Genomic DNA, 13,602 nt, shown 5'->3' with positions numbered 1-13,602 from the left:
CAGCAAAGCTACCACGCTGCAGAAGACCGCAGAGTACATCAGCAAGGTGCAGCAGGACAGAACTCAGCTGCACGAGGAGGCCCAGAGGCTGAGAGAGGAGATCCAGCTCCTGAACTCTGCCATCAAGTGAGACGTCTTTGTGTGTGCATGTGTGTGTGCTGATCTCGGATGATATTGGGACGTGCCTAGCGTAAACTCCCCTCTCTGCTTTGCTCCACTGACTCGGTGTGTCTTTTCCTTCAGTGCGTGCCAGCAGCAGCTTCCAGCCACCGGCGTGCCCATCACCCGGCAACGCTTCGACCACATGAGGCAGCGGTTCAGAGAGTACGTCCAGGCGCAGACGCTGCAAAACTGGAAGTTCTGGATCGTATCCTTATGAGTGCAAATTCATTTAGGCACAAACTCAGATCTGCATATACCGTATTTTCACGACCTTATGACGCACCTGGTGATTCGGCGCAGTCTCATTAACGGCTGATTTTTCGGTATTTCAAACGTACAAAGGGCGCGCGGATCAAAAGGCGCCGGCACGATAGGTGCGCAAAATAAAGCAAGAGCAAAACTGAGTTTGGTACTCGCATCTTTAATCGTCATCAATCAAACAAGCATACTAGTGCGCGTTTTAAAAAATAGAGCCGGAGCAAAACAGAGTTTGGTACAAATCTTTAATCGTCATCAATCAAGCAAGCATACTAGTGCGCGTTTTAAAAAATAGAGCCGGAGCAAAACAGAGTTTGGTACCGTTTTTTTAATCGTCATTGATCAAACCCATCAAAGTCCTCATCCTCTGTTTCTGTAGTGAACAGCTGCGCTAGATCTCCGTCAAACATGCCGGGCTCCCTTTCTTCATCGCCAGTCACTTTACGTGCGGCGGCGTCGGCGCCTCGGAAATGAAGCGAACAACAATGCTAGCAGACAGTTAGCCCTAGCAGCTACAATCCAGTCAAACGGTGGCGCTGCGCTGCCTTCCACTCTGAGTGGAACTGTGTTCTCCTTCTGTCGTCCAGCGCTCCCACGCAGCTCGCAGTTTAACGTTGCGCGGTTGGAGTTCTTTGGTTAATCCACCGGGGATGACGATGATAAACTAGTTTGCTAGTTAGCCCGTTAGCTCGTTAGCTTGCTTCACTCCGGTTTAGACCGTATCGGTGAGATCGCCGCGCACGGAGTCGCAGATCGCAGGAGCCGAGTTGCTGCAGGTCTTCTTCTTGCTTCCTCCTTTTCCTCCATTGATTCATTAATGCTGGATTCTCTCTCCGCTGCTCTATCCCCGTGTTCCAGCAGCCGCTTCATCAGCACGCCATAATAGTTTACTATGGTGAAGCGCGTCGGAGCGTATCACTCCGCGAGGCGCCTGACTGAGTCCGCCTTACAACAACAAATAGGCCGCGCGGACCAATGGACACGCGGCACATTTTGAAAAAAATCTAAGACTTTTAGGCGCGTCCTATGGGTGTGAAAATACGGTAATCAGAATTTGCCACTGAGCAATAAAAGTATTCATGTATTCCTGTACGAGACTGGTAGAGCGTTGTATTTCCTGGCTGCCACATCAACTGGTTTCTGCAGGAGTAATATCAAAAATATGTTTGAATCCAAATGAACTAATTAAACTGGAAACATTACCCTAACTTGGAAGAACACCGATGCTGCATTTTTAAAGTGTAGCAGGAAAACAAATAACCAATATACTTGAGCCTTTACTCACAGTGCTTATGGAAAGTGACCAAATGTGATGTTGTAGAGATGTAAGCGTAATTATATTCTTACAAATCCATTAAATGTTTTAGATGTCATTCTTTTGGGTGATCTTGTTAATCACAGATCTAATTGGAATAAGGCTGATAGAATTCCTGTTTGTGTTGCAAATACCAAGTGCAAGAAAAACACATTCAATCGATAACTTTTTCTTTATTGATGATCAAACCCATTTCTGCCCTCCCTACCTTGCATGGGAGATCATTTGATTAAATTATGATTTTATTTCTTTGCACAAAAACACCTTGAGGGTTTTTTCTTCACATGAATATTCAGGGTTGCCGCGTGTTTGTAAAAGGTAGAAATGAAACTAGGCCAAATTAAGGCCAGTAAAAAGTAGTAAGCGTCATCTGACGTGTTGTAATTCTTCCAGCCCCCATCCAACTGGGACTATGCGATTTTAAATTTGTGTAAATTACGTGCCCTAACCCTAACCCTTAAATCTCCTTAAATTACTCAACGTGCGGGAGTGTATTTTTATGTTACGAGGAGGACCTGAGCGATAGGAAATGTTGTAGCACGCATGCACATTGATTCAATTGGGCGTGCTGCGAAACAACCTCTGCACGAGTCTGCACATGTTCCGAACACTGGCTGGAGGAATCACAATGTAAAGCAGGGGGGGGCAAACTTTTTGACTCACGGGCCACAATAGGTTCTAAAATTTGACAGATGACACTTGTCTCTACATTGTGTAAGAATACAGAATTGATGTGTTGTGGGTAAAAGCGTTAAACTGCGCATTCAGATTTCCGTCCTTTCTCTATCTCTCTCTGTCAGTGTTGAAGTTAAGTTATTTGTTGATAATTACAGAGTAAAGTTGCTCTTAATTATTATCTTGTGTAGACGGAGCAGTTTAATGGGGGTTGACGACTGTGAGGTCGTGGTAGGAGAGAGTGTAGCCAGCCAGCATAGGCTGGTGGTGAGGAAGAGGAAGAGGACGAAGGCAGAGCAGAGGACAGAGTGGTGGAGGCTGAAGAACAAATCGTGTTGTGTGTCTTTCAGGAAAGAGCTGAGACAGGCTCTGGGTGGACAAGAGAGACTTCCAGAAGACTGGAAGACAACAGCTCAGGTGATCAGGGAGACAGGTAGGAGAGGACTGGGTGTGTCTTCTGGAAGGACAGGAGATAAGAGACCTGGTGGTGGAACCAGGAAGTGCAGAAGTGTAGACAGGAAAAGAGGTTAGCTAAGAAGAAGTGGGACAGAAGAGAGTAAACAGAGAACAGGGAGAGGAGACGCAGGGCAAAGGTCAAACAGAGGTCATATGATGACCTGTATGCAGGTTAGATAGTAAAGAGGGAGAGAAGGATCTAAACAGACAGGAAGGATGTTCAGCATGTTAGAGTGATGAAGAGGAGAGACAGGAAGGATGTTCAGCATGTTAGTGATGAAGAGTAGAGACAGGAAGGATGTTCAGCATGTTAGAGTGATGAAGAGTAGAGACAGGAAGGATGTTCAGCATGTTAGAGTGATGAAGAGTAGAGACAGGAAGGATGTTCAGCATGTTAGAGTGATGAAGAGTAGAGACAGGAAGGATGTTCAGCATGTTAGTGATGAAGAGTAGAGACAGGAAGGATGTTCAGCATGTTAGAGTGATGAAGAGTAGAGACAGGAAGGATGTTCAGCATGTTAGAGTGATGAAGAGTAGAGACAGGAAGGATGTTCAGCATGTTAGAGTGATGAAGAGTAGAGACAGGAAGGATGTTCAGCATGTTAGAGTGATGAAGAGTAGAGACAGGAAGGATGTTCAGCATGTTAGAGTGATGAAGAGTAGAGACAGGAAGGATGTTCAGCATGTTAGTGATGAAGAGTAGAGACAGGAAGGATGTTCAGCATGTTAGAGTGATGAAGAGTAGAGACAGGAAGGATGTTCAGCATGTTAGAGTGATGAAGAGTAGAGACAGGAAGGATGTTCAGCATGTTAGTGATGAAGAGTAGAGACAGGAAGGATGTTCAGCATGTTAGAGTGATGAAGAGTAGAGACAGGAAGGATGTTCAGCATGTTAGAGTGATGAAGAGTAGAGACAGGAAGGATGTTCAGCATGTTAGAGTGATGAAGAGTAGAGACAGGAAGGATGTTCAGCATGTTAGAGTGATGAAGAGTAGAGACAGGAAGGATGTTCAGCATGTTAGAGTGATGAAGAGTAGAGACAGGAAGGATGTTCAGCATGTTAGAGTGATGAAGAGTAGAGACAGGAAGGATGTTCAGCATGTTAGAGTGATGAAGAGTAGAGACAGGAAGGATGTTCAGCATGTTAGAGTGATGAAGAGTAGAGACAGGAAGGATGTTCAGCATGTTAGAGTGATGAAGAGTAGAGACAGGAAGGATGTTCAGCATGTTAGAGTGATGAAGAGTAGAGACAGGAAGGATGTTCAGCATGTTAGAGTGATGAAGAGTAGAGACAGGAAGGATGTTCAGCATGTTAGAGTGATGAAGAGTAGAGACAGGAAGGATGTTCAGCATGTTAGAGTGATGAAGAGTAGAGACAGGAAGGATGTTCAGCATGTTAGAGTGATGAAGAGTAGAGACAGGAAGGATGTTCAGCATGTTAGAGTGATGAAGAGTAGAGACAGGAAGGATGTTCAGCATGTTAGAGTGATGAAGAGTAGAGACAGGAAGGATGTTCAGCATGTTAGAGTGATGAAGAGTAGAGACAGGAAGGATGTTCAGCATGTTAGAGTGATGAAGAGTAGAGACAGGAAGGATGTTCAGCATGTTAGAGTGATGAAGAGTAGAGACAGGAAGGATGTTCAGCATGTTAGAGTGATGAAGAGTAGAGACAGGAAGGATGTTCAGCATGTTAGAGTGATGAAGAGTAGAGACAGGAAGGATGTTCAGCATGTTAGAGTGATGAAGAGTAGAGACAGGAAGGATGTTCAGCATGTTGAGTGATGAAGAGTAGAGACAGGAAGGATGTTCAGCATGTTAGAGTGATGAAGAGTAGAGACAGGAAGGATGTTCAGCATGTTAGAGTGATGAAGAGTAGAGACAGGAAGGATGTTCAGCATGTTAGAGTGATGAAGAGTAGAGACAGGAAGGATGTTCAGCATGTTAGAGTGATGAAGAGTAGAGACAGGAAGGATGTTCAGCATGTTAGAGTGATGAAGAGTAGAGACAGGAAGGATGTTCAGCATGTTAGAGTGATGAAGAGTAGAGACAGGAAGGATGTTCAGCATGTTAGAGTGATGAAGAGTAGAGACAGGAAGGATGTTCAGCATGTTAGAGTGATGAAGAGTAGAGACAGGAAGGATGTTCAGCATGTTAGAGTGATGAAGAGTAGAGACAGGAAGGATGTTCAGCATGTTAGAGTGATGAAGAGTAGAGACAGGAAGGATGTTCAGCATGTTAGAGTGATGAAGAGTAGAGACAGGAAGGATGTTCAGCATGTTAGAGTGATGAAGAGTAGAGACAGGAAGGATGTTCAGCATGTTAGAGTGATGAAGAGTAGAGACAGGAAGGATGTTCAGCATGTTAGAGTGATGAAGAGTAGAGACAGGAAGGATGTTCAGCATGTTAGAGTGATGAAGAGTAGAGACAGGAAGGATGTTCAGCATGTTAGAGTGATGAAGAGTAGAGACAGGAAGGATGTTCAGCATGTTAGAGTGATGAAGAGTAGAGACAGGAAGGATGTTCAGCATGTTAGAGTGATGAAGAGTAGAGACAGGAAGGATGTTCAGCATGTTAGAGTGATGAAGAGTAGAGACAGGAAGGATGTTCAGCATGTTAGAGTGATGAAGAGTAGAGACAGGAAGGATGTTCAGCATGTTAGAGTGATGAAGAGTAGAGACAGGAAGGATGTTCAGCATGTTAGAGTGATGAAGAGTAGAGACAGGAAGGATGTTCAGCATGTTAGAGTGATGAAGAGTAGAGACAGGAAGGATGTTCAGCATGTTAGAGTGATGAAGAGTAGAGACAGGAAGGATGTTCAGCATGTTAGAGTGATGAAGAGTAGAGACAGGAAGGATGTTCAGCATGTTAGAGTGATGAAGAGTAGAGACAGGAAGGATGTTCAGCATGTTAGAGTGATGAAGAGTAGAGACAGGAAGGATGTTCAGCATGTTAGAGTGATGAAGAGTAGAGACAGGAAGGATGTTCAGCATGTTAGAGTGATGAAGAGTAGAGACAGGAAGGATGTTCAGCATGTTAGAGTGATGAAGAGTAGAGACAGGAAGGATGTTCAGCATGTTAGAGTGATGAAGAGTAGAGACAGGAAGGATGTTCAGCATGTTAGAGTGATGAAGAGTAGAGACAGGAAGGATGTTCAGCATGTTAGAGTGATGAAGAGTAGAGACAGGAAGGATGTTCAGCATGTTAGAGTGATGAAGAGTAGAGACAGGAAGGATGTTCAGCATGTTAGTGATGAAGAGTAGAGACAGGAAGGATGTTCAGCATGTTAGAGTGATGAAGAGTAGAGACAGGAAGGATGTTCAGCATGTTAGAGTGATGAAGAGTAGAGACAGGAAGGATGTTCAGCATGTTAGAGTGATGAAGAGTAGAGACAGGAAGGATGTTCAGCATGTTAGAGTGATGAAGAGTAGAGACAGGAAGGATGTTCAGCATGTTAGAGTGATGAAGAGTAGAGACAGGAAGGATGTTCAGCATGTTAGAGTGATGAAGAGTAGAGACAGGAAGGATGTTCAGCATGTTAGAGTGATGAAGAGTAGAGACAGGAAGGATGTTCAGCATGTTAGAGTGATGAAGAGTAGAGACAGGAAGGATGTTCAGCATGTTAGAGTGATGAAGAGTAGAGACAGGAAGGATGTTCAGCATGTTAGAGTGATGAAGAGTAGAGACAGGAAGGATGTTCAGCATGTTAGAGTGATGAAGAGTAGAGACAGGAAGGATGTTCAGCATGTTAGAGTGATGAAGAGTAGAGACAGGAAGGATGTTCAGCATGTTAGAGTGATGAAGAGTAGAGACAGGAAGGATGTTCAGCATGTTAGAGTGATGAAGAGTAGAGACAGGAAGGATGTTCAGCATGTTAGAGTGATGAAGAGTAGAGACAGGAAGGATGTTCAGCATGTTAGTGATGAAGAGTAGAGACAGGAAGGATGTTCAGCATGTTAGAGTGATGAAGAGTAGAGACAGGAAGGATGTTCAGCATGTTAGAGTGATGAAGAGTAGAGACAGGAAGGATGTTCAGCATGTTAGAGTGATGAAGAGTAGAGACAGGAAGGATGTTCAGCATGTTAGTGATGAAGAGTAGAGACAGGAAGGATGTTCAGCATGTTAGAGTGATGAAGAGTAGAGACAGGAAGGATGTTCAGCATGTTAGTGATGAAGAGTAGAGACAGGAAGGATGTTCAGCATGTTAGAGTGATGAAGAGTAGAGACAGGAAGGATGTTCAGCATGTTAGTGATGAAGAGTAGAGACAGGAAGGATGTTCAGCATGTTAGAGTGATGAAGAGTAGAGACAGGAAGGATGTTCAGCATGTTAGTGATGAAGAGTAGAGACAGGAAGGATGTTCAGCATGTTAGAGTGATGAAGAGTAGAGACAGGAAGGATGTTCAGCATGTTAGAGTGATGAAGAGTAGAGACAGGAAGGATGTTCAGCATGTTAGTGATGAAGAGTAGAGACAGGAAGGATGTTCAGCATGTTAGAGTGATGAAGAGTAGAGACAGGAAGGATGTTCAGCATGTTAGTGATGAAGAGTAGAGACAGGAAGGATGTTCAGCATGTTAGAGTGATGAAGAGTAGAGACAGGAAGGATGTTCAGCATGTTAGAGTGATGAAGAGTAGAGACAGGAAGGATGTCCAGCATGTTAGAGTGATGAAGAGTAGAGACAGGAAGGATGTTCAGCATGTTAGTGATGAAGAGTAGAGACAGGAAGGATGTTCAGCATGTTAGAGTGATGAAGAGTAGAGACAGGAAGGATGTTCAGCATGTTAGAGTGATGAAGAGTAGAGACAGGAAGGATGTTCAGCATGTTAGAGTGATGAAGAGTAGAGACAGGAAGGATGTTCAGCATGTTAGAGTGATGAAGAGTAGAGACAGGAAGGATGTTCAGCATGTTAGTGATGAAGAGTAGAGACAGGAAGGATGTTCAGCATGTTAGAGTGATGAAGAGTAGAGACAGGAAGGATGTTCAGCATGTTAGTGATGAAGAGTAGAGACAGGAAGGATGTTCAGCATGTTAGAGTGATGAAGAGTAGAGACAGGAAGGATGTTCAGCATGTTAGTGATGAAGAGTAGAGACAGGAAGGATGTTCAGCATGTTAGAGTGATGAAGAGTAGAGACAGGAAGGATGTTCAGCATGTTAGTGATGAAGAGTAGAGACCGGAAGGATGTTCAGCATGTTAGAGTGATGAAGAGTAGAGACAGGAAGGATGTTCAGCATGTTAGTGATGAAGAGTAGAGACAGGAAGGATGTTCAGCATGTTAGAGTGATGAAGAGTAGAGACAGGAAGGATGTTCAGCATGTTAGAGTGATGAAGAGGAGAAACAGGAAGGATGCACCGAGTCAAGGTTCCAAACGGTGAGCAGGAATCATGAACGGCTCTCAGGATGTCGGTATGTTGTAGGCAAAGCCTTCGTCCGCTCCTCCTTTAGCCACGCCCCTTCCCTCACCTTATCAAATGGTTATATGTCGAGTTCAATATGAGGATTCCTGACAGACTCCGCAGAGATTCACCGGATTCAGTGCAGATCTATCAAAACGCAGGCAGTGCGATATGCAAATGAGGCTGAACGATATTGCCTTCAGGGGGAAGACATGATCGTGTGCTTGTCAGTCAAAGACACAACCTTTGAAGGCTTTGGATGACAGAACACCAATCCTGATTAGACCTGACAGGAAGTGAGCCAATTAAAGTTCACTTCCATCGGCCTTGCTCGCTCCCCTGAAGCCAGGCCGGGCCGTTTAAATCTTATACCAGTCGAAACTCGTTAAGAAAATGGTCGAGTCAGAAATGTGAATTCACCTGATCCCGACTTTCACACGCCGACGGTGCGGCGAGCGCATCGGCGAGGTGGGTGGGAATGTCCTGATAAGACACGCCCACCTTTCTGAGCTGAAGCGACAAAAGTAGTGAACAGTATAAACAAAGAAAGGAAAAGTACTCCGTTGCTTTAATGTACGAATACACAATCACAGATCTAGTCGGGTCACACAATGTTGTCCATATATGGGCGTGTAACAGGAAGTCTCCATTGCCGAGACGTAATTATTCATGGCTTCGAGCGTAAATCCCTCTGGAACATGAAATATAAATGTATTTGTGCCGTTCGGTCAGACACACCACAGAAGCCGTTTCGGCTCCCCCACAGCACCAAGAAGGACCGCCCCCCCCCCCCCCCCCCCCCGCCGTATGACCGCTGCATTTCTCTGGTTATAGTCAGACTGACCACTGGGAACACGAGTCGCCGGCGCGCCGATAAGAGCGTTTCTGCACACATTTCCAGCATGGAATGGGTTCAAGGCCCGGCTCTGACCAGATGGCGCCGTCACCGGAGACATCGCGCTCTGGACTGGGAGGACGAGTCGTAAACATTCCTTACGATGTCTTTGGGAGCAACGACGCACTTTGATATTTGATCTCGCCGTGTAATAATAAGCCGTATTTAAGAGCACAGACTTTGATGGCTTTGATCTGCGTAATTGTGAAAGGCCTCGCCGGATGTAAAGAGGGCTGATGAAAGGCGGGACTTCCCGCCTTTTGCTGCTCTGTGACTGGTGAACAGCCAGCGACCTTCGCCTGCTCACCTTGTCAGCAGGAGAAGGTCGTTCCTCTCATGATGTCGCTTTAATTTGGAGGCGAGCTTAATCACATCCGTCCGACTCATGAGGGGAACATGACCGGCTGATGGACAGCTTGTTAATTGAAAGGGTCATTTAAGAATAGTTTAAATTATTCATTGGGCATGTCAGAAATATCCTCCCAGACTCCATTTCCATTTCCTTTTGAAAGCCGCCGTGGTGCTCTGGGACCTGCGCTATCTGAGTCTGCAGTGCCGCCCCACACCACCTGGTGACACCACCTGGTTCTCCTGAACGCTCCCTTTCCCGCTCCACTCCGAGAGCAAATCCTAAAACAAGTGGTTTGATGTTGAAGGCAGAAGGGGCCTGAAAGCTTCCCCGACCAGCCAGACCTGAGACTTAGACAGTCGAAGGGGCTCAAGAAAAACTGTTTGCACTGGAGACATGTGCCACATTTGCCCTATGAATGGAGAAGAGGAGGAAAGATTAATCACCACCTATAAAACACCCTTTTCCCCGGGGCAATCCCAGTGTTTATGTTTTTACCTGTCAGACTAAACTGGGGGACCATGAAAATCGATTTCAGGAGTTACCATTTTTTCCAGACCTGACATTTCACACAGATTCAATGAACATAACAAACTGCTCAACAGCCAGGGTTTAACTCGGATTTAAATTGTAATTTTATTTTTATTTTTATTTTTAATCAAGTAAACCCGAGGAGAACAAGACAGTTTTTTTACATGTCGTTTTTTTTGCTCATTGAATAGCAAAGAACGAAACTACTTAAAGTGAAAATAAGGCATGGCGAGTTAAAAACGCAGAAATCAGCACTTTAATCGCCTGATAGTCAGCGAGGCTGAACCACGATGCTAGCGCTGCACAACATGAATATAAGACAAGCTACATGCTAATACTTTCGTAGCAACCGATGTAAACTGTGTCTAGATTGTTCTCATCAGCTGGATACATCTAGTTACACATGCATTGTAAGCCTAGCCTAGCCCCCCCCCCCCGGATACATCTAGTTACACATGCATTGTAAGCCTAGCCTAGCCCCCCCCCCCCGGATACATCTACATCTAGTTACACATTGTTCGATCTTTCTACAGTATTTTTAAATATTAGTCTCACTCTGACTTCGACCTTTGACCCAATTCATGCCCCCCTCCATAATCACAGATTTACTGCAACACCTCACAATCAAGTGGTCTCATGGGAAACAGACACACACAAAAACAAAGACTCACAAACAACCAAGTAAACAAAAGTACCACAAAATTAACGACATCATAATTCCATCAGTCTCAGCAGGGCCATCAGCCGCCGCCACCGCCATCATTGTCTGGACTTATGTGGGCTATTTATTTTGCTGCTGGTCAGCACAGACTTAATTACCACAGATCATCTGCTGTAAGAAAGAATTATCTCACGGAGAGCACTTGTCTTCTCTGATTGAATTAGTAGAAGTCGAACGAGGGGCAGCATCGTCACGTAAAATCACGGCAGCGAATGTAAAGACTTTAATTTCTACACCCTGAAATACCAGTGTAAGATATCTTGGAGATGCGTACACCTGCTTCAGCAGTAATGTGATTACTTTTTCACTGACAAATGGCGTACAAAATTTCACAATTTGAACTTTGGTGATTAAAGTTGCTCCTCTGATTATTGGTCCAATACTTCAGCAGCTGGGGGGGGGGGGGGGGGGGGTGCTCTGCATAACCGTCAGGATATACCGCACAGTGAAATATGAGACACTGACAATTAGATAAAATATAAAGTATTACAACCGGCTGTGAAAGGGCAAGGGCCTGGTGTAAGAACAGTCAAGCCTCAATCTCCTGCCTTTGATCATTAATATATCCGAGTTGGATGTTCCTCGTAAACACCCAGACTCCTCTGCTCCAGCTGATGGTATCCCATGACGATGAGGCCATGCCTTGTTCTGGCGCTACAGCGACGATCCTCCCAAGATGCGATGAAAGCCACCAAAAGAAAGAGGGCCGTAACAATAAAACAGGGATTTCATCGCTGAATTTCAGCAGCAGCATCAGACGGCGTGATCAAAGGGAGTCCGGTAAAAGCTGGTCGTAAAGCATGTGCTCTGCTCGTGTGTGAAGTTCACGTCCCGTCATTGTCAAGCTGGTAAATGCAGTGAGTGGCCATTGGCATGAACTCAAGAGTCATCAGGAGGAAGCGGTGGAGAACGTTTGAGAGAGAGTTTGAGCATCGAGCAGCCTTCCTTATTAGGGCGCGAGCGCCGCCTCTTCAGGCTGGACACGTTGCAAGGCGGAACCGTTCCCCCGATGCTGCGTAGTGGCCTTCCCGTGCGTGTATGCTCGCCATTAGCCGGATCAAACCCTCCTGTTATGTCACTCTCAGCTTAAAGTGTTTTTCATCAAACCCAATCGATCGCCAGTCCACTTCCTGTCACCAAGGCCGAGGTGCCGTTTGTATTCTTGCGGAATGACAGGAAGCAGCTAATCCTCAGCACCGTGGTGGATTTGCCTTTAGCCCCGTTATCTTTCTCCCTCTCTTTATTCTCCATGTATGTCCTCTAGCGCCTCGGCTTGTCCAATGGCGCGAGGTCAAGAATGACAGGGAATGCGAGCGTGCTAATCTCGCCGCCGGTCAGCTCTGGAAGTGGACCTCCATCAGCTTCGTCATGGTATTTGATACCGGAAGACTAGACCTCCCCGGACAAATAGTAGAATCTCCTTGAGAGCAGCGCTGAACACGGCGGTGATAGTTTGGGGAGGGAAGCCAATGGAGGAATGGCCCCCGGCCCCTCTAGATGACAGCGATGACCCCGCTGCCACATTCCGCTCAGTGAAACACAATGTAATTCCCCGATGGGCTTTTCATGCTGAGAGGAAGTCAGGATGCATGAAGCATGATGAGATCATCTTACGTCGCTGCCTGTCTGACAGTGGCTTCACCTCCCCCCCCCCCCCCCCCCTTCTAGGTCACTCTCAGGGGCCTCCACTTCAAAAAAATCAGTTTTGATTCTGCTCCCAAAACGAGTGTTTCTCCATCGTAACCCAGAGGAGCGCTGAATTAATTAAGAGGTGAGATTCACACGAAGGAACTGTTACCACACCACACACACACATAATGGGAAACAGCAGGCTGCAGATATGACACGGAGGCCGAGCTTCCTGTCAGGCTGCATGCAAACCTGCCGTCTTTGAGCACACTTTAACCACAAGCTGGAGAAAAACCATTGACCTGCAATAACAGGCTGAGGCTGAGAATCAATGCAAACGTTCAACGTCAGCTTCCATAAGAGATGCCACAAAGGCCTCTTCCAACAACAGCGTCACCACAAATCCCCTTCAGATGGTTCAACCTGGACCAACTCGAGGCCTTGCAAGGCCCGAGAAGACCTGCGGTTTTCTCTTTGTCCTCCAAGCTGCATGGAGGTGAATTAAAGGGGAGATAGCAATGCTTTGGTTTCCCTCTGCCCGCTCAGCCACATCTGGCCAGGTGTTGGATCGCTGAAACATCACCGGAGGACAAGTCAATTGATGTTGCATCGCCGTCGTGATGAAATCCAATTGCAATAAAAATGAAACATGAAATCCAACCTTGAAAGACTCGCACCTTCTCATATTTACTTTCATCTCACTTTATGAAGGTTTTATTTCCCCCTTAATGGCTCAGATGACCTCATTATTTTTAAGTCTTAAGTTACATTCGTTCTTCTGACGTAAGATGCTTTATTTTCCTGCTGCAGGCCCTGTACTGGTAGAGAACCAATGCACACCTCCTCTGGAGAGATGCACGTGAACCCACCACTGAAGTCGGGGGGAGACCACGGGGAAGACCCAGGACACGCTGGAGAGACTATGTCTCTCTGCTGGCCTGGGAACGCTTCGGGACCCCCCGGAAGAGCTGGAGGAAGTGGCCGGGGAGAGGGAAGTCTGGGCTTCCCTGCTTAGGCTGCTGCCCCCGCGACCCGGCCCCGGATGAGAGTTAACTCCGCCCACAGGTCTCTGAGTCAGTGGAGGTTGCTGGTTCAGTGTTTGTGGCTCTCACTATGCTCTCCCTCTTTTTCCTCAGATCTCCTGAGAACTTGGTGATCCATACTTTCCTCTAGAGGCTGATGTGAACCTGGTGTATTGGGACAACTCTTGGTGATG

General features: G+C 46.1%; 1 protein-coding gene across 1 annotated transcript; it reads left to right on the top strand.

The window, feature by feature from the left end:
- Window positions 1-4: 4 nt before the first annotated feature.
- On the top strand, window positions 5-379 carry LOC137916922 (carbohydrate-responsive element-binding protein-like; the record flags this gene model as incomplete). The annotated part of the gene is made up of 2 exons (XM_068759878.1): window positions 5-126; window positions 244-379. Coding segments are annotated over 2 exons (258 nt in total), but the record flags the coding sequence as incomplete, so codon positions are not given.
- Window positions 380-13,602: the final 13,223 nt, after the last annotated feature.

Source organism: Brachionichthys hirsutus, unplaced genomic scaffold, assembly GCF_040956055.1.
Source record: "Brachionichthys hirsutus isolate HB-005 unplaced genomic scaffold, CSIRO-AGI_Bhir_v1 contig_891, whole genome shotgun sequence".
Classification (NCBI taxonomy): domain Eukaryota; kingdom Metazoa; phylum Chordata; class Actinopteri; order Lophiiformes; family Brachionichthyidae; genus Brachionichthys; species Brachionichthys hirsutus.
This window is presented reverse-complemented; position numbering and strand designations above follow the sequence as displayed.